The sequence below is a fragment of the Clavelina lepadiformis genome, chromosome 2 (genome assembly GCF_947623445.1).
Source record: "Clavelina lepadiformis chromosome 2, kaClaLepa1.1, whole genome shotgun sequence".
Classification (NCBI taxonomy): Eukaryota; Metazoa; Chordata; class Ascidiacea; order Aplousobranchia; family Clavelinidae; genus Clavelina; species Clavelina lepadiformis.
Window position 1 is genome coordinate 20274367 of NC_135241.1, and position 23692 is coordinate 20298058.

The 23692-nt window shown below is 39.0% G+C and overlaps 3 protein-coding genes across 8 annotated transcripts in view; 1 reads left to right on the plus strand and 2 right to left on the minus strand.

The window, feature by feature from the left end:
* The first annotated feature begins 1480 nt into the window (after positions 1-1480).
* On the plus strand, positions 1481-4069 carry LOC143446927 (sorting and assembly machinery component 50 homolog A-like). 2 transcript variants are annotated; one of them, XM_076946794.1, is made up of 2 exons: positions 1481-2190; positions 2528-4069. In XM_076946794.1, the coding sequence occupies exon 2, from the start codon at positions 2584-2586 to the stop codon at positions 3952-3954; it is 1371 nt and encodes a 456-aa protein (XP_076802909.1). In that variant the 5' UTR covers positions 1481-2190; positions 2528-2583; the 3' UTR covers positions 3955-4069. The 2 variants fall into 2 exon arrangements, with proteins under 2 accessions (XP_076802909.1, XP_076802910.1); XM_076946795.1 differs by having other exon boundaries at positions 2747-4069.
* Positions 4070-5071: 1002 nt separating this feature from the next.
* On the minus strand, positions 5072-6285 carry LOC143445973 (uncharacterized). 2 transcript variants are annotated; one of them, XM_076945398.1, is made up of 3 exons: positions 6126-6285; positions 5867-5971; positions 5072-5665 (listed from the first exon to the last, which is right to left on the minus strand). In XM_076945398.1, the coding sequence occupies exons 2-3, from the start codon at positions 5925-5927 to the stop codon at positions 5166-5168; spliced, it is 561 nt and encodes a 186-aa protein (XP_076801513.1). In that variant the 5' UTR covers positions 5928-5971; positions 6126-6285; the 3' UTR covers positions 5072-5165. The 2 variants fall into 2 exon arrangements, with proteins under 2 accessions (XP_076801513.1, XP_076801514.1); XM_076945399.1 differs by having other exon boundaries at positions 6226-6264.
* Positions 6286-9775: 3490 nt separating this feature from the next.
* The window catches only part of LOC143445110 (uncharacterized), a 36298-nt gene continuing 22381 nt past the window's right edge, over positions 9776-23692 (minus strand). For all 4 annotated transcript variants that reach the window (XM_076943985.1, XM_076943984.1, XM_076943983.1 and 1 more), the window contains 31 exons: positions 20728-20790; positions 20198-20254; positions 19309-19491; positions 18919-19118; positions 18647-18732; positions 18282-18490; positions 17998-18099; positions 17699-17791; positions 17369-17542; positions 17186-17228; positions 17051-17109; positions 16764-16897; positions 16454-16573; positions 16177-16323; positions 15826-15919; positions 15670-15735; positions 15281-15596; positions 15146-15208; positions 14489-14535; positions 14286-14408; positions 13939-14154; positions 13515-13700; positions 13116-13319; positions 12720-12861; positions 12483-12564; positions 12082-12181; positions 11903-11997; positions 11680-11809; positions 10602-10763; positions 10332-10423; positions 9776-10240 (listed from right to left, as the gene is read on the minus strand). In XM_076943985.1, coding sequence (XP_076800100.1) covers positions 10123-10240; positions 10332-10423; positions 10602-10763; positions 11680-11809; positions 11903-11997; positions 12082-12181; positions 12483-12564; positions 12720-12861; positions 13116-13319; positions 13515-13700; positions 13939-14154; positions 14286-14408; positions 14489-14535; positions 15146-15208; positions 15281-15596; positions 15670-15735; positions 15826-15919; positions 16177-16323; positions 16454-16573; positions 16764-16897; positions 17051-17109; positions 17186-17228; positions 17369-17542; positions 17699-17791; positions 17998-18099; positions 18282-18490; positions 18647-18732; positions 18919-19118; positions 19309-19491; positions 20198-20254; positions 20728-20790 — 3906 coding nt within the window. In that variant the 3' untranslated portion in view covers positions 9776-10122. The remainder of the gene's footprint in view (positions 10241-10331; positions 10424-10601; positions 10764-11679; positions 11810-11902; positions 11998-12081; positions 12182-12482; positions 12565-12719; positions 12862-13115; positions 13320-13514; positions 13701-13938; positions 14155-14285; positions 14409-14488; positions 14536-15145; positions 15209-15280; positions 15597-15669; positions 15736-15825; positions 15920-16176; positions 16324-16453; positions 16574-16763; positions 16898-17050; positions 17110-17185; positions 17229-17368; positions 17543-17698; positions 17792-17997; positions 18100-18281; positions 18491-18646; positions 18733-18918; positions 19119-19308; positions 19492-20197; positions 20255-20727; positions 20791-23692) is intronic.

Sequence of the window (23692 nt, forward strand, 5' to 3'; positions counted from 1 at the left end):
AGTTTACCCTTAAAATGATACAATATAACTTATTCTGCTTTCTTATTAGATAATGAAGTTAAGACGGTTCAGCCACCATCAACTTTAAATATGTAACTTTAGGCAGCGTATTACACAGCAGATGTTTCAACTTTTTTTTTGCATGTTTCAACTTGCACAAAGTAGGTTGCCAACTGTCAAGATAGCAAGCCGTGTTGTTTATCGTGGGCAGTCAGCATACATATATAGCGGTAGGCCGATATGTCATGATTCATTAACGCAAGTACAATATGATTGATCCTTTACAACAGTTTGACTGTGCAGTTAAACTCCTTTAAAAATAGCGACACAGGCATGTGAAGGTATCAAAAAATTCATTACACATTTGATATTGACGGTTGACTGCGGTTGCCGTCAAACTGACTTCCACTTTACGCAACACCACAGTGTTGGGTAGAAAATGACTTAAAATGCATTTTGAATTATTCAGCAAATGTTGCCCTTAGTTTTATTTGTAGTTTGTCTTCTTTGACTAAAATTTAGCACCAAATCAGAACAATTTGCCATCATGTCTTCGCACTATAACACCTCGTAATCCTCGCATAATGGAATAGCATATTAGACGAGAGTCGTTTCGTTTTTCCAATGTAAGTTCAGTTTTGCAAGGGTTTAATGCAATACGCATAAAGCGTATTTAAATATAGTATGTTTAAAATGTTTCTTGCTTTAATTTTTTCCTGTAGAAACTACAGCATAGCAAAGATGTGTAAAAGTTGTAACCTAATCAGTTTCAACCATTCCTTGGTGAGTTGAATGCCCAAGGTTGGTTCCGCAGAAGTAGCATATGACAAAAAATTATTTGCTCTTGTATAACCAATGTATTTTTTAAGCATAGCAATATATAGTAAGCTTGTCTACGAAAATTATAAGTAGCCGAAATAAGTTTTTGGGATTTTTTAGTTATAGAGGTCTCGGGGCTTTAAAAATGCTTGTAATAGTGTTTGTAAAAAAGAAAAAGATTGGAAAAGCCAGGCTGCCTGGACAAACGGCATTAAAACCGGCAAGGCAAGGCTATTAATTCTTGCATTGGTTCCAGCGCTTGCTAAGGCCGGCCCTGAGTTTAGTGCTATGCTTCAGCGCACTTGCTCGTAGGTGCATTTCCCAGATCACCTTACCTTAGTAGTTAAGTACTGTAAGCATAGACTACTAAAAGATATAGTAGTCTATGGGTAGTAGTAGTTGTCTATATAGTAGTTATAGTAGTCTACTATGCTGTATCATGGCACAGCTTAATCATAGAAATCTAACAACAGCTTTTGTAAGCATTCTATCATGGCCATAGACATCGGAAATATAAACATGTTTAAACCAAGGTATCTATGGTTTGGTTTAAACATGTTTATATTTCCGATGTCTATAACCATGGCTTAACTTCAAGAAATGTCACCATTAGCTGTCGCTCACGAGATTACGTACAGCAGAGCCGATCGAAGTGGTGATCAGGTCTAGCGAATGGCTAATACCTGATTTGACTTAAGTTTGCATATTATATGATACCTGATCCGAAGCAATATTTGAAAATGTAGATCTCCACACTAAGTATAGTTGGTGAATTAGTTAATATGCACTATAAGTCTTTCAGTTAAGCCTATTCTACAGCTTAGATGTCCATTAAAAACCCCTTTTATCGCTACTGGCTGACTGGAAAGATTGTGTGATGCAGCGGATTTATCCGGCGCAGAAAGTTTACTTTAGCGCCAATTTTCTGTCGAAAAATTGCCGTTTTTCCCCATATTCTTTATTATAAGTATTGCGTTGGTGTGGCCCAAATTTTTGCATAACGTTTATTGGCGCATTTATCCGGCGCACTGAAAGCAAACTTTCCAGTTGTGCTCTTTGTCATAGTTTTGTGCAACGTGGCCATGAACCGTATCACTGCGGAGTAAGTTATGTTAGTTTCTGCCAAGATCTTGAATGTACAGTAGCAAAGTTCCGGTGTGCAAGTGTGTTCCGAACGCAGTTGTGAATCGGAAGTCCTCACTAATTTTTTCCTGCTGTTTTACAAAATCTGGAAGTTAGGTTAGAACAAATTGCTGTTCTACATAATAAGGTTGTATGCTTGTGCAACTTGTAGTCTATAGCGGAAAGTGTGGCGCCTACCTGCCTGCACGCACGAGATTCATCATCGTGCACTCCAAACTTTTTTACCCGGTACTTCATAACGATTTATAATAAATAAACAAAGAATTAAGACTTCTTGCATGCCATTCCACTAAAATTTGTGTTTTGCACGCACAATTTGTTGTCGAAAATTGTTGTACTTTACAGTTAAGCTTGTAGCGTGTTGAATACTTACTATTTAAGCGTATGTACAGTAGTACCAAGCATAAATTTCTTTCATTTGAAAAGTTTCACCTAAAATAACAATTTATTTTGTGGTTTCATACCACAATTGAGGTGGGATTTTTCAAAACCACTTACAAGAATGCTTTAGTAATGACAATTCCAAAGCATGTGATTTTTTTTAACTATTTGTTTTTCTTCAAAGAAATGCACTTTTGTAAAGAAAAGAATTTCTAGCTTTGGCATATACACGCAAGTGAAATGTCTCCAGCATATGCTCGAGAGGTGCAAGATACCCAAGAAATTGTTCTTGAAAACAAAAAAGTTTTAGTTGAAAAAGTCCACCTTGCTGGATTGCAAAGGACGAAAGCAGATTACTTGGCTGAAGATGTAAAACCTCTATTTAAATGTGAATCATTTCTAGAGACCTATCAGCTGTCTTTGATATGCAAAAGGAAGCTTATGAAGAAGGGAATTTTCAAGGAGGTCGACGTACTCATAGATACAACAGCAGCATACAAAGATTCTTCTGATGAAGGGATTCAAGTCATTTTTAAAGTCAAAGAGCGTGGATCATTGTGTGGAGAGGCGAAGACAGAAATGTCAAATACAGAGAAACCACGCTGGTTAATGAGAATCATTTCTCCAAATTTGTTTGGTCGTGGAGAATCACTCAGTGCATCTTTCTCTCACTCCCTAAGTAGCTCATCTGTGTTATACCAGCCCACCGATTTCTCTATTGGTTTCACAAAACCTTACCAAAACGATGCAAACATGCAGCTTTTGTTACTGCAACAAAAAGAAGATTGCCCGTGGGCACAGTATGACCAAACTTTCAGGGGTTTTAAGACGGTTTTTGACTTCCCACTTCTTGGAAACCAGCACAGTCTTGAGTGGCAAGGAATGTGGAGAGAATTGGCTTGTTCCAACGTTGGCACTGCATTTGAGGTTCGGCAGCAGATGGGCCATTCCCTTAAATCATCTCTGCTTCATACTATGGTGCTGGATAGAACAGATGATGCGATCCTACCGAAGCGTGGATTTCACTTGAAACTGACTGAGGAGTTTGCTGGTTTAGGTGGTGATGTGAAGTTTATCAAGGAGAGGCTTGAATCAAGTCTTCATGCTACTCTCTTCCAAAAGATCACATTAGGACTTGGTTTTCAAGCTGGATTCTTGCTTCCATATGGCACCAATAATAAAACTTGCATTACTGACAAGTTTTTCATAGGTGGACCTCTAACGCTTCGTGGGTTTGAAACAAACTCAGTGGGTAATGAAACCTGTGGTAATTTTATTGGGTCCAATGCGTTTTGGATGGTTGGGGGACATATTTACACCCCGCTTCCATTTTATTGGTCTCGTTTTGGAAGAGGATCTTGGCTTGATAACTTTCGTTTTCATGGGTTTGTAAATGCTGGCAATGCGTTTGATATTGACTTCAAAGCTACCTTTGCTAGTAATGCTGAAAATGCCAAAAAAGATATTCGATTGTCGTATGGCTTTGGACTTGTGTACAAGTTTATGAATGCTGCACGCTTTGAACTTAACTTCTGTATACCTATTAAAGCACAATCTACGGACAGGCTGTGCGACGGAGTGCAATTTGGCATTGGTGTGAGCTCGGTTTAATATGCAACTTAAACTGAAAAAATCCTTTTGGTACAACCTCTCCATTTTTTCCTATCATGTATGTAAAGTGATTAAATTGTGTTTTAAAAAGCAAATTAAAATGAATGAAACTGCTTGTTCGTTTTTGTCTTTTCTTCTTATCTGTAGACAAAGATATAGTACAATGGCAATGTCAAACAACGATAAGTATGTTCATTGTTCATAACTTCATACAGCTTAAGTTAGCAAACTTTGCTTCCGCTAGACGGCGGCATTTAACGACAAAAAGTGGTCTACGTAATCGGCGTGGCAAGTTCCATGGCCATGGAACACCATCTCAGATGATACTTCCTTGTACCTGGCCTAATATAGCCGCGCTAGTTCTGAGAATGCGTTGTGTCATAGTAGTGCCGGTTTCTCAAATTTCACTGAAATTAAATAGCTTTGTTTTTGCTTCCCTATTTGGTGATGTTGACTAAAAATGAACGAAAACTGGCACTCCTCGGCCGCACTCCGATGATTTAATTCAACCAAAATCCCTTAAAGCGTTTTATCAACAAAACCTTTTAGCATAGTCATCTGATATAAACGCGTATAAAGCTTGAGACAGCCAGGTAAAGTGCCTGTCAATCACGTAGTCTCTTTAGTCTGAAAACGTATCATTCCGAGTTTCATATTCTCAGAAAGTATGCAAAATATGCGCATATTTGAAGTTCCTGTTCAAGATAACGGAACGCTTCCAGAGCATCAAGTATTTTGATAAGTAAAATTTTTCTTTCAATAATTTTCTTTGTTTTGTTTGACCTTAGCCTACCTCACGTTACGTAACTCAAGGGAGAAAAATTATGTATTTCTTAGGCCAAATTATCTCATATAGATCAAACCTATATTTCGGGTCCGTTTGGACATTATAAACTTCAAAAATCGGCTGATTTAGGAGTTTTAATCATTGAACTATAAATTTGATCTGGAAATGCTTCACCTGGAATTGCACTGAGGCATATGCTTATATACATAAGTATTCTATGTGAATTTAATTCATAACTGACGTGACGGAAGATGTTGCATTTAGACTACGAGGTATTTCATTTTAGATGTTTGGGGATTCAAATTTTGTTATGTTCAAGACGATTAAGTGTATAATAAAAATGGTTTATTATAAAAGCGGAAAAGAAAATAATATAAAAAGCGTAAACGTATATAAGATAAATACAGTATTAACTATACAGTAGTTAATTGGTGACTTCGCACAGTGCATGGGTCCAGTAGATGCTATTACAGGGCACATTGTAAAATCCGGCCGAAGCCCTGACACCCAAATCTGGGATTCCCGGTTTCCACAAAGACACAGCGATGCAGGTCGCCTCCCATCCAAATAAGGAAGATGTTGGCCAGCGAAAGAGCTTTCCAGTGTCTTTGTTGCGCGTCGACGTCATCCAGTGAGGGCGTTTATCAACTTTTCCGTTTCCGTAACGCAAATGGGTCGTGCCGGGGATCCAGTGTCCCTCCACCCATGCCGTAGGAACTCCTCCATCCCGTTCCTCTTCGGCGAATTTCTCGTGAAAGAAGTCGATGGTCGCTTTGAGCTTTCTCCTGCTATCTAGGACGGCGAGGCGTCCCCCCAAGTTGCGTTGGCAGTATGTCCGAGCATGGTCGTAGAGCAGCATGTTATCGGTAACGTATTTGAAGCAGGAGCGGCCAACGGAGTAATCAAAATTGTTAGGACATCTCACTATAACAAGGAAAATATATTAATTATATCGTTATTGACCGGTATATAGCCTACTTCGTTAATGTTGCTTTCCCTATATGCCTCTGTAGCAAAATATCATTATAGTAGAATTTTCTTTTTTTTTTATAAAATTACTATTTAAAACTTTGATTTGAAATTCGCGTTTTTTTAAAGTATCGCTGTTATTACGTCACTGTTTACCTGATGGATGAGCAACGGCGCCGCCAACAACCAAAAAAGCCAAAACAAGCATTTCCAACATTGTTTATAAATCGTGAAACTCAAGATATATATTCGCCTTAAAATCTGTGAAGACAAAATTCAATTAAATTTCTAAATATTATTTTTTGTAATAAGTTTATACAAATTATTTGAAATTAATTTCAAGTAAATTTGTCTTTTAAAAAATGCAGCTTTGTAGTATTACTTTTATTTCATTAAAGCGTAACAAAAATCTTGCCTGAGTTTTCTGCCGTTTTGCTTGTTATAAACAAAACTTATATAAAGATCAAAAGCTGTAAACTTTATGGCGACTAACAGTTATGCTGAGTGCCGCTTACGTAAGAGTCTTTGTCCTTGTTCAGTAGATCCGACTGAATTGACTTCAAATGTCCAATGACATGATATTCCAACTTGGCCGGCGTTTTATATAGTGGCGAGCTGTGACAACAACGGCACGTGGGACCTTATTTGGCGTCGCGTGAATCAAGTCGAAAAATTTGACGGATCTTCTTCTTTGAGGGAAAGTTCTTTACAGGTGACACGCCTACGTCATGCGACATAGCACGCATACTTTTAGAATGAGAGTATAATACTACGACAGCCACTGATTCGCGCTAATTCGCGTAATGTCGTAATCGCTTGGCTGTTTTCATAAATTTCTTTTTAATCATCGGTAACGTGCAATTTTTAATGCGTAAGATTACCTAATTCTCATCAACATTTCTTCTAACTATTGCTGTTTCCTGGAGATGCATTATGATTTACCAGATTTGTATTCGATCAGAATTGCAATGATGCAGCAAAAACAAAAGTATTAAATCAAAAACGTCAATGCGGTTACAACGGTTTCTTCTGTTATTTTGATCTGTTTTTGATTGAGTTTTTCAAAGATGACCAAGTTATGCAAATCCGCCATTTAATTTTTTCGAATTAAGGATTTATTACAATTGAAAAAGACCTAAAATTTATCGTAATAGCCACAAGTAAAAGATTTGCATTAGATATCTGTTTACAATTTATTTTATAACGATGTGACACTATATTATAATTAGCTCAGAATAGTTCACAATAGACGTCACCGGAATATTAAGGAATAACACTTGACGTCAATGTGACATATACAGTAGTATTATTAGCAGAAAAGCAGGCGAAAATATAAGCCTAGTAAAAAATTTATACAAAGCATGATACCAAATAACACCTACCCCAGGCTTAAGGTTGTCAACACACAGACACTTGAGTTCACTGTTGATTGACGGATGGTGAGCTTATCTTTGATTTAAGCAGGAAAAAACAATGTTTTTACCGAAAATCAATTTTCCACTTTGACCTTTCTTTGCGAATTATCTTAGAAAAGCGAATTTCTGAAAACACATTTATCGACAAAAACAAGCTTTCGATTTTGTATGTTGCAAATATCTGCAAGATAATATTTCAACTTTACTGCTTTTTTATAAAACAAGTACAATAAACCCATGTTTCAAACAAATACAAAAATTAAAAGACATCATAATTTGAAGATCCTAACAACATTTCATGCAGCGTCACCAGCACAACTCAAATGGTTATGTGAATGCGCAAGGTAACTCAAGCAGGGAAACCACTTTATCGATTTATTGGAGACAGCTAAATAACAAAAGTACTGCTCATGGTAGTTTGCTTTATAGTTCTCATCATTATTGAGCCTATTTTGGAAAGGTAAAGTCACTAAAACGTGATCTTTGGTAATGCTTATTTTATGATTGGTCTTTCTCAAGCAGTTGAAGAAATTTCTAAACGTGCCCTATGTTTTTATGTTATGTGCAAAAATATCACTGATCTTTAAAATTGACATTAAGGGCCAACTTCGTCTGGTAGTTTGTGTAAACGTGCGCAACTGCACGAATGCACGTACTGGTATAGGTATGTCTTACTTTATTTGTTTACAAATAAACATTTTTTTAGTCAGGGTCAAAACCAAATAAATCAAACACATGCAAAAATGCAGAAACGTGTTCGAAAACTTGCCACACGCACGGTTAGCAGCTATTAATATTTTGGAAACTGTCAAACTGATGACCTTATAAAGGTTGGAATGTCTTGTATTTTTGACACCCCACAAGAAAGTATTTGCGGAAGTTTACTGCAACTTAAAAATAGTTTTCTCACTACTTTAAATTGGACAGGAATAGACGTTAAATTCTTGCTCTGGCTTACTCCGACGCACCACAAATATTTTATCACCAACCATTTGGTATACCGGTAACGAAAGGAAAGAAGATCTTCCACGGATCGCTCGAAAACTTTACAAAAATAAACTGGCATTTCAACTGCGCATGCTCAGCTGTATTGAACCAATACGATTCGAGGGCCCCAAAGAATGAGGAGATGGTCCAGGTTTCCTGTAAATCGTTCATCTTTTCCAGCCGTGTTTATTTAGTTTATTTGGAGGACTGACGATTTGTGGTGATAGACACCACCACAAGACGTCCACTGAAAGAAGCTGTCGCATTCTTGTTTGGTGACAACATAGTTTCATGGAAACAGAGCTTTGGCGACGGCAAGACCTTCAGGTGAACGAAAATTCCGAAATGGGTAAAATTAGCGTCCGGGTATATGAAAATTATTGTCAGTTTATGGTTAGCGAGAGTTTCTTTTCAAGAAACCAACAATTTCGGTCCGAAAATGGAAACTTTTTAATTACAAGCGATTAATCCCGACTAACGCCAGACATATTTTAACCACAAAGATATCTGACAATGGCCTACGACCTTCGGTGTAATTTTTACGGCAACAAGACCAGACAAGGAGTCATTTCAGGCAAATTAAGCCGTCAGATTAGTGAAAAATTGATGGATGAATTTGGTCTTACTCGTAATTGCACAACCAGTCGTGCTAGTCCATATTTATATTGGCTTTATATGGGAAAGGTTTCGTTAGCTTTTGGGGATCAGACGTTGCGAAACAATGTGGTTCTCCTGTCGTAACAAAACGCTGGTTAGTCATTAAACATCCGGTAAGTGATGGATGGAAAAATTTGTCTGTTTGGTTTGGTGGGAAAATTCCTGTTTTATGCCTTCTCATTGTGAAAAGAATTTTGGGCTTGTAATCGCCTGCAATGCCGAATGACGTAGTTGATGAAACAATGTTCTATAGTGATGTCACATAGAAAACATGATAGTGACGCAAGCGGTTATTACAGGGAGGGAGAAATTCTAAGAGCAACTTTCTCGAAAGATCTCAGAATTTTGGTGTGGAGAGTTACACAAGGTCAATCACACTCTAATGTACAAGGTCATTGACGTCTTGAGCACAATTAAACATGTATTTATAGATTGCGTTTAACAGGATCGTCGACGTCGTTAAAAATTGAGTAATTATTTTAAGTCCAATGAACGTTGGTCATGATAATTAAGTGAAAAGTGGGCATTTCCACACGAGTAGGATTTCAATAAAAAGATCATTCTATCTAAGTCAGGCATGCCGACACGCCGATGGTTACAGTGATGTATGCAACGGTTCGAACCCAGGCTTTACGTATTCCCCGAATAGCTCACTGTTGCGAGGGCAACTTCAATGCATCATTACAAGCACAATTGTCAAATTTGAGTAGAAGTTAAGGCAAGACTTGGCAAATGTAAGACTTACTTTATGATTTTCTACAATGATCGTCAGTCACCAAGGTTCCTATAAAAACCCATTAACTACATAGTTTCGTCAATAAAACAAGTTATTTTACGTTGCAGCCTAAATAAAGCAACCTAGTATATTCTCATTTGATACTGACACGAATGGATTCGCAATTTGCTTATGACAAGGTGCTTCAATTTGCGTTTCTATAATCCCGAATGCGTGCTATGATATACCTGATGATGATTTTGACTCTTAATTCTGCATGAAAACCAAAACTTACGTGCTGTCTACTTTACTTAATTACACCACGATAGAAACCGCATCGATACGCTATGTACAAGTTGCAGGGCGAATTAAAATCGACCAAATTCAAACGCGCAAGTGGAGAAACAGACCGGAGTTACAGTTTGATGAGCGCATGATAAAACAAAACTAGAATTAAAAATCCCTTTAAAATAACGTCACGGCACCAAGGGAATTGAAATTAAACGCAATTAAAAACTAGATTGTCTCGCAAAATGCATATTCAAATGCGTGCGAAAATACATGCTGACATACACGATACATAACAATAATTATGACGTCACGTGCGACGTCGTCTCAATAAATTTATGATGTCACGTTCAACGGCGAATCGCGTTGCACAGGGGTGGGTACTCGGACGTGTCGATTGCGTAGTCTCTGCAGGTTGGACAAGTTCGGTTCCGTTCAAGCCACTTGGCCAAGCAGTCGTTGTGGAAACTATGTTGAAAGTAATATCCAGTTATTTGATTGAAAAACGTTACCGGGTTTCCGTGAGGTTTCTGCAGTTAACGCAACACTGAGCACTTACATATGTCCGCAAAGCAGCCGATGGACTTCCATAGATTTCAACGGGTCGTGGCATATCACGCAAGGTTCATCGTCGTTCACATTAGCAATGCCCTGGCGAAAAAAAAAGATTCTAAATGAAGCTCCAACACTTTGTATTACGTCATTCTTATCAAGCGGCGTAACACCATTCAATCAAGCATTGCCAGTGATTGGTAAATACACCGTAGTTGGCATGAACACAACAGAAAATATGCATTGAAGCGAATAAGAGTCGCGTCCACATTCTTACCCCAATTCGCGATTGCGCTCCTCTACTATGATACCAGGGAGCTATACTGGGCACTGGAGGACTGGCCGGCGGCATTGGCGGAATCGATTGAGATGTTGACATCACCGGCTGCGATGATGTCATTACCGACGGGGATGGCACATTTGGAGCTGATGACGAAATCTAAACACAAAATTGACAATACAGTGAGCAGGAAGGGTAAGGATGGTTAACGTTGCAGAATTGCAGACAGTGTTAAGGTGTCTGCGCAGTGCTTCGCCGCAAGGTAACGCAACCGCAAAACGAAATCGTACGGAAACGCATGCGAAGGACAGCCAGTCGTGGCAAACACACGCACTTGTCTGCTCACTGAATGCGCCAAGAATCCAATCCGCAGTTGACGCCAACTAGGCTATACGTATGTGATACAACGATGTGGTGGCCTGCAAAGCTGATTGTGCAGTCGAAATGTCGAAGTCTGTAATAAGTTAGCCAACTTCGAAAGCTTCCAGTCGGGCTACATGCTAGCCTTAAGCTACTGCGATTTTTAACTCAACATATAGCCTACGTGACATAAACCTCTTTTGTTTGGCTATTTACTTACTCAAATAAAGGCTATAATGGGATACTTCATCATATACGTGCGAATGGTCATTTGCGATGGTTCGCGGTGACTAGCATTGATTTTGTCCGTACACCGAAATGCGATTGCCATCCGTCAAGGCACTCGCAAGCAATCGCACCAGATTAAACACGTTTGTTCGTTCACAAAACAGCACTAAATTTCTGAGTGGTAAGTCCAACAAATTGATTTGCATATAGGCTGCGTGTATGACCAAGTAAAAACTGCAATAACCTATTAACCTAGGACTAGGCTGTAACGCAACAGCCAATTACAAAACGTGTCATATTTACAAACTTTAAGGCCTCCTTATTCCGGTTGAACCACAACCTAGCATACAGGCTATATCCTTGTACGACAAATGAGTGTGCGCGCAACAACAAGCTGAACACCGCACGTGTTTACTTGCGAGTGCGTTGCCGCGTGGCCACGCAATCGCATTCGATGTGTGTAAGCAGCTTTAGTGCGAAAACTTACCGTCTTGCGGACGAGTCCCTTCTTGTGAACGATCTGTGACGCTTGCTGCACGATATCGTCCAGAGACAGACCAGTGAGCGAGTTGTTGTTGGTTTGTCTCACCTCTTTAATACACAATGCTAACTCCGTTCTGTATAATACGTTGAAGGAATTATGATCGATTTCTACAATTCAAGACATACTAAATTATTAGACTGGTCTTCAATTAAACTTCTTCACAAACCTAGTGACGTTTGGAAAGAGTTCTTGTAGTTGGTGCATGATCTTCTCGAAGCTTCCTTTTGAATGCGACGTAGTTGGGAGTTCTTTTGAAGGCGTCTAAAGTAATGATCAAGCCTTAAAATTCGAGCTATCTTATTGATAGTCCACGGTATAAGGGCTCCGGGTATTAGGATATCTTACATTTGTACTTCTCGCCGGAGGGGCACTTTGTTTTCCAGTCCCTATAGGAGGTTGCAGGGTACGTTGCGAAGTAGTAGATACCGGCTGGCTGTCCAGGGTGCTGCAAATACACAACGACCGCGTTAAGAACTACGCACTACTGCACCGGACTTAAAAGAACTAAATAACGAGCAATTTTTGTAAAAGCTTTGTTAAATCTCAACAAAGTATTAACACAACATTAACAGTGAATTTAAGAAGAACAAATCGACCATGACACAAGATTTGAAAATATTCCATTTAACAACAAAGAGACACTGATCGAAAAGATACTTCACTTTTTTTAGTTTTAATGAAGTTTGAATGGTTAACGACACAACAACAACAAACAATAAATAAACAGTAAAAGAAACTTCGCTCACGGTGGTGGGGGCGTAGGTGGTGGTGGTGGTGGTGCTACCAATCCGTTCAGTGAAAATGAAGTCAACGGCACTGGAGGTCCGCCTGGAGGTAAACGTATTGATTACAACTAACCAGCTGCAATTATTATAAACAAATTTACATTGAGAACTAATTTAAAAAGTCACTTTTGTCAAACCGGTACCCAAGTTACTTTTAAAAATCAAGTAACCGGTAATAGAACAACGAACGAAACTCACCGATGTTTGGGGCTCTCATGGCTGCTATGGCAACCTGTTGCAGACTGGGGCCGGGTGACGGTGGGGTTGGGACCCGGATCGCCGTTAGCTCGCTGAGGGTTTTCCCCTCTTTGATGCTTTCCGCGTGTTCAGCAAATTGTTTCTGAAACGACGTGTACAACACTTCAACACTAGTCTATCGTACGATGATAAAATGCAACATAGTCAACGACCACCGCACACCGCACACTTTTAATATGCTGCTGGGTATAATTAACACGACCCAAAATTTACTCACATTACAAAATAATAGTACAGTAGTTGCCTATTTGGTCATTTCAATTCCATTAAATAAGACAATAATGGCTGAAAATACATGGAGTTAAATTGACGTGAAAGCCAACGTAAAATAAATACCCTTGTTTGTTCAATCAATCTTGTGCACGTGTCTATGTTCGATTTCCACTTGAGGAAGGCGTTTAAAACTTCCCTCTGCGCAGAAGGGTTGTGCGCATGGGCGCGCCCAAGTTTCTCGAGCTCGGCTGTGATCCTTTCACACTCGGTTCGTGCTTTGGTCAGGATCTTTAGACCGAAGCACTCTTCCGTTGAAAGCGTTTGAAGCTGAAACGAAAATGTCGTGCTCGAAAGATTAAAAGAGCTGACTTAGGCAATCACAAGCTACTTTTCATCTCAATGAAATAGCTCCCGCTCTTCTAAATCTAAGGTATTTTTAATAATTAAATTTAGTTTGCTAACTACGAGAAAATCCTCGACTTATTACGTCACAAAAGCACTATCGTACGTCATAATACTCACTTCCGCCTCCATTGCCCTCTCCCTGGTTTGTTGGAGAAGTTCAAGGAGTTTCTCTCTCTCCCGTTCTCCGATCATCTTCTCATCTAACCAAGCGCTCCTCTGCTCTTGAAGGATGCGAGAGATCCGGTCGAACTCAACCTCCTTTCCGTTTAACTGCGTCTGGAGGTTGAAGACCTTCCCGTTTGCCTGGAATTGAGGGAAAGAGATTAACGTGGATTAAATATTTAACTAATTTTAATTACTAGTAGTAGGTTAACCTGAAAAGTGATGATGAAAAGTGAATATTAACTTGTATTTGAACGAATCTAAGCGCATAAGGACTACAGAGTAAAAGAAAAGCTTTTACGCAGAAAAGTCAGCAGTATTAAAATTGAACTTTAAATACAAGTTTAAAACATTAAAATGATCAAAGCATTCAACTAACATCTTGCAATTGAGCTTTCATGTTCTTCATGTTCTCGTTCCAGGTCGCACGGTCCTTGGCAATTTTCTTGAGTTCGTTCTCAGCCTGTTGCGTGGCGGCCAGAGCTCTCTTCTGGGTCGACATGAGGGCATCTTTCCCCTCTTTAAGCTCCTTCTTGGCCGCGGCTAGCTCGGTGCGCGATGTCGCCTTTAAACGCGTGAACTTGTCGTTGATTTCCTGAACATGGGAGCATTGATTACTTCGTTTAAGAAAACATTGGTAATAAAAACAGCAGAAGTATGTGACTGTATTAAATGTTTAGTTGCAGAATCTACAGTAGTTAATTTATAAACTTTTCTTCATCGAACCTCCAATCTTGTTTCCAGGAGTTCTTTCTCGTTTACCAGTTTCTGAATCTCTTCAACGTAGGATGGGATGAGCTCCGTTTGTACTCCGGTGGAAGTGATAATCTCTTCCTCATCATTGGCATCCTAAAAAAACGCAAAGAAAATACATAAAAGCTCCAGAGTGGGGAAAACGGGTGAAATCCCCAACATGAAAACAGTCTCACCTGTGAAGCGGATGCTATTGAAGACGTTTCTGCTTCAGACGACGCTCCTGTTGGAACCATAAATAATTAATCGATAATAACGCTGGAAACGATATTTAAACATCTGTTGGTTTGAGTAAACCTCGCTGTTCAATGTATTCTATTGATCTATTGACTATTCTATACCGTATTTACTTGATTGTAAGACGCGCTTGATTGTAAGCCGCCCTTGATTGTAAGCCGCATGTGACAGTGTTAAAAATTTAATGTAAGCAGCCCTTGATTATAAGCCGCATGTGATAGTGTTAAAAATTTAATGTGAGCCGCTCTTGAATGTAAGCCGCATATACCAACTGTTTACACGCAAAGCTGAAACTGTTTAAAGGTTTATTTTAACTTTCACGCTCGTTATTGTCATTGTCATCATCATCGATAATGTCACCGAGATTACGGACAATTTAAAATGCACGTCACAACTTCACAATTGTCGGTATCAGACAACGCAGTACGGCAAAACATCTATTTTATTGCAAAGTCGACAAGGAAAAAGGCAAAAAGAAAAAATGTAAGCCGTCTTTGATTGTAAGCCGCAAACATGATGGAAAAAAAAACTTTGTAAGCCGCGGCTTACAATCAAGTAAATACGGTAACCTACTGCATTTTAGCCGTGTCGCTTACCACCGCGTGAACTCTTTGATGAACTTGTCTCACTGAGCTGGCTCATCCGTCTGCCTTCACCAGCTGTTAAAAACAATAGCGTTCATAATGTGCCGCCATGCTTGCTATTGCCACGAACCCTTCTTACTAATTCACCTCGATTGACGTTTAAGAAGCTGTCAACTTGTTGCAACAGTTTCTCATCGTTTGTTGGCGGCGGCGTCGAAACAGGGGGCGTCGATTGCATTCTAGAAGAAAGCGCCACAACTTGACGTCCTGTGGCTCTTGCAATCCCTTCGGTCGGGGCAGGTTTATAAATATGTCCGCCCCTGCCCACCTCGTTCCAGCTGTCCGTTTGATACGCCGGGTCGCGGGATGACGTAATCGCCTGAACATCTTCAATTGGGACTTCCCCTATCTTGTAAAGGTCACGGGCGAAATCGGAAAGGTCACAAGGGTTGTCAAAGTTCATCTGGGGTCAAGAAAAATTTGTTGGGTCAGAGTAATTTTGCTTACAATTCTTATTTCAATGACGTCATGCTTACGTCAAGTGTATCGAGCGATGACGCGCTACGCTCCTGTTCCCTTTGAGTGTCAGACACAGAACGTGGCTGTAAAAAATAAAATAACAAAAGTTAAATACAGAAAATAAGTCATTTAATGAAGCAGAAAACGATTTTTGGTTGAGTGTCAGCAGTCACCTTCACTTCAATACTCTTCTGAAGATCCTTCCGAAGTTCTTCGATGATTTCTATTTGTCTCGTTAAACCGATATAAGGTGAAAGAAGGATAAATCTAAACACAAGTCAACCTTAATCATAGAACGTCGCATGATCAGTGGTAATTGGGAAGCTTTCACGTGCGGAGTCAAAAGTTAAACTCGAAAGCATGTTTTATAATTTTGTAAAAATACCATGCTTTGGCATTTGTTGGGTTAGTTTCGACAGCTTGGTATAAGCCAAGGGTACTTTTAAGTCGACATTGAATTTTCAGAACAGAGCGATTGAAGAACAAAATCAGAAATTTAGCTCGATCGAGTTTAGAAAGCTTACTTGTCCTTATTTTTGGTTAAAAAAGGAATGATTCCGTTTTTATTTACAATAATTTGCATTTCTTCGGGTAAAAGCAAAGATTGTTGAAGAAAGAGATCATCATGCACCAAAAAAGGTCCATTTTGTTCAAAAAAATGTTCAAAATACCTAAAATTGGAGTAAAACAAAAACAATAGTTTTATCTTCTGTGATGAAACCGTGAAAAGCATCAGCTTTCCAATGAAATACATTAAATTTGACAAAACAGCAAAATATATGCATGAGGATTTATACTGACTGATAAAGCATTGTTATCCTGAACATTTCCTCGGCCGATATCTCAGAGAAATTTTCCTCAAAGCTTTTGATCTCAGAACGCAATTCTTCCGGAATTAAAAACGGGGCATCTTCTGAGCAACTGGAGCAAAAAAATGGCAAATATTATCGCATCCATAAACATAATTCTCCAATATTGAAAAAAAGTTTCCCGAAAATAACTCGTTCAAAAAAACTTAATTCGATATTATTAACAGGCTTTTATAGATTGAAATTAACTGACCATTAAATACAGAAAATGCAAACAAAAAACTAACGAATAATCTTCAAACCTAGAAATTGCTTCTTCAACGTCGGCCATGCTTAACCCCCTCTTGAAGCCGCCTAGGAATTCCTGCAAGGACAAGGCATTCCTAGTTTTCTTTTTGGCCCTCGGTTTATGTTTACTTTTGATGGATAGGTCATCCTGAACGAAGGAGGAAGAAAAATATCAACGAGAAGTCGCAACGATTTGTTCGAAAGTAAAGCTCTGTTTGAAAGTTTAACCGACCAACTCCGCGTAAAGTAACCTACTAATTCCATTAAACTGTTAACAGAGGAGGGTAGGACGCTAAATTACCTCGTTTTCGTCTCTTTTTATTATTGTTGCGTTGGTGAGGTCTGACATTTCTGTGAAAACTGGAAACACCAAACAATTAATTAACGCTTCAAACACTTAGAGGCAGGAATAAAACAAATGGAATCTCCTTCTTACCTTGCACAGGTTTGACTGGTTTCTTCGTACTCGCTTCTTCCTGCTATATATTTAGTGATATTGCTGTGGTTTATAAACGGTAAACATCGGCATAAATATTCATAATTAATTAAATAAATACCAAATTATTACTACACATCTGACACCACTGTTTTCAAAGAATACCACAACCTTATAGCCCACCTTGCGTTTTGCTTGCATTCGATCCAGTTTATATTTTTCTTTCTTCAGTTTTGCTTGTCTGGTTTTCATTCGGCGTTTCTCAAGATTCAATTCGCTTTTCGACATTGGCACCGGTTTTTTCTTCGACTTTATGTTTTTTTCTTTTGTTTTTTCGACCGGTTTATCGGACTCGATCTAAAGAGCGGCGTGTTATACGAAAGACAACAGGTTCAAATACACACTCTAACAGTGCCACATTGAAATGCAAAACAATTGAAAATTAAAAAAATTAAATCGTAAGTTAAAACAGGGAGGGTGACAAAACTTTACGACATCACGTCGGCCACTTACATCCTTTTTGATACTATTCTCTTTGTCGAACATGACAATCCTGCAGATGTTTCCCATGCAACCGTCCGTCTTGCATGAGCGATCTAGCACATCCTAGTGAGAGGACAGTAAAGTTGTTAAGTCTGCTGTTAAGTCCAACTGATTAACAAGTAAATTAATGGATCCTAAAAAGACTTCATTCCACATTCAAGCTTTGATTTATTTTGTTTTTATGTTATCAGACGATTTCTAGGTGCGGTATTTCTTTTAAAACAGCCTCGGGGACCGTTGCATTAAGACTTTAAATTAAATTGCTTTACCTTGTCTCCAGACTTTTTAAAGATGCTATGCTTATATTTGCTCCAACATTTATAATGAAATGCACTCGCACAATTCCATGTACAAATGATCCTTACAAAACCCTAAAAATGTAAAGAAATATAGTTAAAATCGTGCTTTGAATATTTCTTTCAAAAATCGTATCAAATAATTTGCAACTGAGAAACTGAACACAGCAGAAAACGGCACAAGTTCTTCTACAATGTCTGAAACCTTTCCCACACAAAATCAAAGACGTCCAACTCAAAATAGACTTTCTTATCACCTCATAGTTGTAATCAGTGAAATATATCTCATTTCTGAACATATCTTTCTCGCACAGGAGGAAATCTTTGTTTTTCCTCTCGTCCTTTCCGCATCTTTTGAATGAGCAGACTGCATCCGGCCTCAGCACGCAGTACCTTGAATTGATTAAATCTTCTAACAACTTGAGGAGGATGTCAGACTTGGATTCGGAGACTTCTTCCTCAATTCCTGATTAAATAAATATTCAAGTTGAACGATAATGCAAACTAGTTGTTAACGAAAGCTGTAGAGAGCGTTGAAGAAAGGATTGACATCCCGAAACGTATTATCAAGGCCTACATTATACAAACCGGATTATACCGGATGCTGCTTTAGCCTATGTACCTGGCCATTTCAGAACTGGGAAGTTATTTTTCCGTTTCGTCAGTAATTTCAAACCCAATTGAGCAGGCTTGATCACCAAAGGAAAACTGCATTGAAAATTTATCCATTGTTATGTGAATGAAGAATAATTAATAATAAAATTTCACAATTGCAATACAGGGTTCATCATATACAAGCTTAGTATAATTAGTATCATTAACGAATACCACAGGGGTGCGTAACGTTTCTCTTTCTTACTTTCTACGACAGCTTTCAAAATCGCAATAACGTACTTATTAAGTAAATATTGGGCCTTGGACACCGCGTAATATGCCATCGGATGGAAGACTTCTTTCACTCTGAACGGGTCGGTCAAACGCTCGAACGAACTCATAGACATCATAGCACCGTACGAGTTTTCTTCTCGCAACGTGGACATACCGAGCGCATAGAATGCCATGAATTGTTCTGACATGGGCAGCTGCCAGGAAGGCTGTAGGCAAAATATGCCGTTTCAAAAGTGTCACTGCTTTTTTATAGATCTATGATGGTGCTAGTTATGTTTCATATTAAAGTAAACCCCTTGTAGTGACATAGGTTAAAAAACACGCGAAGAATTAAAAAAAAGAAAATCGTCCAGCTACCACAAACAAATAAAAGTTGAACATAAGGAGAAATCTTACGTCACGAAGCGCTTCGTCCATCGTCTTACAAGCGAACGAGTACATCTGATAAGCCATTTGGTAATCTCGGATCATCAGGGCCACAGACGCCTTGACCTTATATTCGTGGTAGAGCTCAGAAACTGTTTTTGGACGCGGCCGAGCATCGTCGTCTCCGTCGGGATTTCGGAAGATGTCACCAAACTGAAGAAAAAGTTGAGATTTTAGAAGACTATTACCACGTCATCAATCATCATGCGCCAACTACTTGGGAGGCTGACGACGCTCTGTGAGCTACAGCCAAGCCATTATAGCGATTGATGCAAACTCAACGCAAATATATTACGCGAGCTACAGTATTCGCAGTGACATGAGCGATCGTGGGCGCAGCAAGAAAAAATATTTGGAAAGGGCGAAAGTTTTTGGCAGTCAAAGATGATGTAACAGCCTTGTTTGACGACATATAAAGTATGCCGTAAATTTCAGTTAATAGTGCTGGATCAATTGATAAGCTGCCACTATTTGAATTGAATTCAATGGCTCTTCAAGTCCCCCATGTGGCTATGTGAAGAAAAATGTGTTGCCACTAGGAGGTATATGTTTAGAAGAGCTACTACTATCCTAACTTAATTGGCGGCGGTTAACTTTACGATCGATATTATGGGGCAAATTTCGAAACAGCATTTTTTTGTTTAGAAAACCATTATTATTATTAACACCACCATTAATTACAACATACAATGTATAATTTAAACATAAAGAAGCTTAAATCAAAGTATTATGTTTTGTGCTTGTTGTATACTAAATTAGTAGTAATTTCTTTTGCACAAAGGACATTCCGTAATTGAGAAATCTGAATAAAACCGTATGTTTTCTTTCAGTCATTTTCAGCAAGAGTAACTTATCTTACAGCAAACTTTTTTGTATCTTTTCCCATCTTAGGACCGTCTTCAGTGCTCTGCTTGCTCTGAAAAGAAAAAATGGAATAAAAGCGGTTACATTATTTCGACTATTGTGTACACATGAAAGTGAACATTCACGACCAATGTTGCCAGTTTAAAATTTTTTCATTCTGAATTAGATCTAGCTTTTTAAATCAAGATTTTCGACAGTAATACTGTCAATGATATAAATGAAACTGCGACGTAAATCCAGGTTTCAAATCTTTGCGCCAAAACCGTGTCCGAATTATCTATAGAATTGACAGAAAAGCCAAGCGGGCTATAATCCAACATCTTTTGAAGTTTCCAATGATTATGGACCACAAACCATAACTACAAGAGAATAAATGAGAGCAAACCCACACCGGATTTCCAAATTGAAATGCTGTTTTTTGATCGGACATTATCGTATTGATGGCGCGGAAATAAACAGATGCTTTCAGATCAAACAAACTTAAATTTAGCCATTTACTTAAACCACAATTGCACAAAGCATCACCTTATCTGCCTTTTTCTTTTTATCGTCGGTCAAATTGATCTTCTTCGAAGACTTTCCTTGGTTCTGTAAGTAAATAAATCCAGTTAATTCAAGTTCAAACCGAAACGGCATGTAGTTGCTCAGGTGTAGAAAGCAAAGCAGGTTTAGATAAAACAAATGCGGGTCGATAAACCCGGACCAAGCTTTTGATACGGCCAGGTATACACTTTCGCCGTCTTGTATTGAAACACATAATGTAGTTGAGTGAAATTGATCAGGATATTGTTATAACCCATTGTCTTGCCGCGCGGGGCCTAAACGTTTATCTACTCCGTTTTTTTGTGAAACTCGGTATAATCGACGGCGATGTTTGCTTAATATAGCGATAATCGGCATTTCGTCAAACAACAATAGATAGCTGTCGCGGAGCGTTCTCAGCAATCCAAATAAAAACCCGCCTAAGATGTAGAAGTTAAGACAATCATCGAAAACTTGGTAGAAGTAAAAAGCATAGATTATAGCGACGAACCTTTAGGTATAAATCACTGCTGAGGTGGTTAGGGTAGGTAACTGCCATGGCAAAATGCATTACGTAAGCGCCTGAGGTATTCAAAAACTGCTACATGAGGTCATGCAAAAAGCTAACGTACGCAGGTAAAAACTATTACGTCATGGATGAATAGTAATAGCTATGGTGGATAACTGGATCCAGCAAGCTTACGACCCCTGGGGCAAATCTTGACCCGTCATGCATGTCGCCCCACTGCTGGAAGGGAAACCCAACTTATAGCAAAATTTACGTAAATTGGAAAATGTGCTGTTAGTATTATAGTAATACTGTCATGAGTATTACGTAAGGACGTATTCACGTTTTTATTACTGTAGAATAATAGCCCTGCGAATTGGAGTAACAGATTACACGATAAGAGATACCACAGCACACGTTAAACTACGTAGAAAACGAACTATATGCTTCTTAACAATGCATAAACATTGAGGTACGAGCTTGGTATCCCATAAACAAGATTCTTAATCATCGTTTAAAAGAAAAAGGTCAAAAACGTAAACAAGGCATTTTTCTTAGAATAGCTTAACTGCGAAACGACGCGTTTTCAAAAACTATATTACCAACGCCCGAGGCCAGAAAAGAGTCCAAATGCATGTAAAGACGAGAATTAAGGCCTGTTGTTGAGATGTTTCGTCGTTTAAAAATAACAGGACTAAGGTCTAAGCCGGACCGGATTTCATTATACCTATACAATTAAGCACAAACATGCATGATTTTCAGTAAGACAAAGACCAGTATTCACTTCGTACTCATGCAGTCTGTCGCCAACACACTTCACAAGATTTCCACGACCCGACATTATAAGACAACTCAAGCAAGAAAGCCTTCCATTTTCAGACGCTTTGATTAATGTCTGGGATAACTTTTTGTAATTCGACTACTGGGCCGGTGCAAAAGCAGACCACCCACCTCATGCTATAGAATGAGCCCATGCGTGGCTGTGCTCCTGTAAATGGGTGAACGACTACGACAGTTGTGTATGAGCCGGAAGGTGAAATAAAATTCCATGACCCCGGGTTAAAGCCGCATTTTGGGGTTATTTCCACATATTTGATGTTCATTTAAACTTAAACCACAGAGAGTTTGAGATGTATCGTTAAAAATACAGTAAAATCGGTTCCGCAATGTCCTGGAAAAACACTCCTTTGAAAATAGAAGTGTTGTTTGACGTAGGCTTAATAGAGCGTTCACTTGAAGCGAAACATGCCAAGTTTCACTTCACAAACGAGAAAGATGAAACAAGCGACCAAAGATGCTCGTTTGGACGGAAGATGTACAACGTGCTCCTTCCATGCTAGCGGCTAAGAATGTGGTTTTAATCAATGCACCCGCTGTTTTAGCCGAAAAATGCTTAATTATTATTACTTCACGTTATATAGGACTATGCAAAGGTGCGGTTGATGATGTCAGAGCATGAAGTATACGTCATCGTGATTTAGACAACTTCCCAATAAGCTTAAAATACGTAACGCACCCCCAATTCTTCGCGGTGATAGGCATGCAAGGCATTCGATTATTGTCTTTGCGAAGAAACTTGGACGCCGGACCCCAGACTGTCAAGGTTCCCATTCCTGCTGAAGTATTCACAAGAACGGCAGGGTTCGTATTTCGGGGTTCAGTTCGCGATGATTAAGAAATCTCTAGCCCAGACGGATGAGTATAAGATTTCAGAAAGCAGTGACGCAGTGCAGAATTTATACACAAACACTGCAGGTAGTTTTCTGCCAGAACGGCCCAAATCACATCTTTTCCGCCGTGAGACATTTAAGAAATTTTCGTCAAAAGTGTTTTTAGATTGAGGTTTGAAAATATTCGCAAAATAAACACGCTTTTTAAAGAACAAGGTCTCGCAGATAATTAAGATACTTTAAAGGATCGCAGGAAAAGAGCAACAGGTGAAGCGGACGCGAGGATATGAATCTGACCTCAAATTCTCAGACAGATCTGACAAAGCAGCCAATTACAAGAAATTTTTAGGCCAAAGTAGCAGCAAAGGCTACAGAGTATACAGAACAACCAAATGCGATTTTAAGTGAAGGCGGTAATGCGCGTATTTTCAGTTCTGACAACTATCAAAGGAAAGGTGTAAATACCGTGACACCTTTATGAGCAGCTATAACTACGGCGTGTACGGTTACCACTATCAACGATATTGATAAAGTGGTATAATGACGGCAAATGTGGTGTCATGGTATGTTCCGAGGACAAGGTACCAAGGATATTTGGGCGGGATAAAAAGACCGCAAAGTTTCCGTGACCAATTTAACTCTAAAAAGCGTAACAAATCGAACATGTTAAGTACAAAGGTGATTATAGTATCAATCGCGCTAGGTCACGCAAAACTCAAATTTTCGCTCTTCAACGCCGTACCGAGACAAAATAAATGTCACGACGTCATTGTATAAAAACGAATTGACC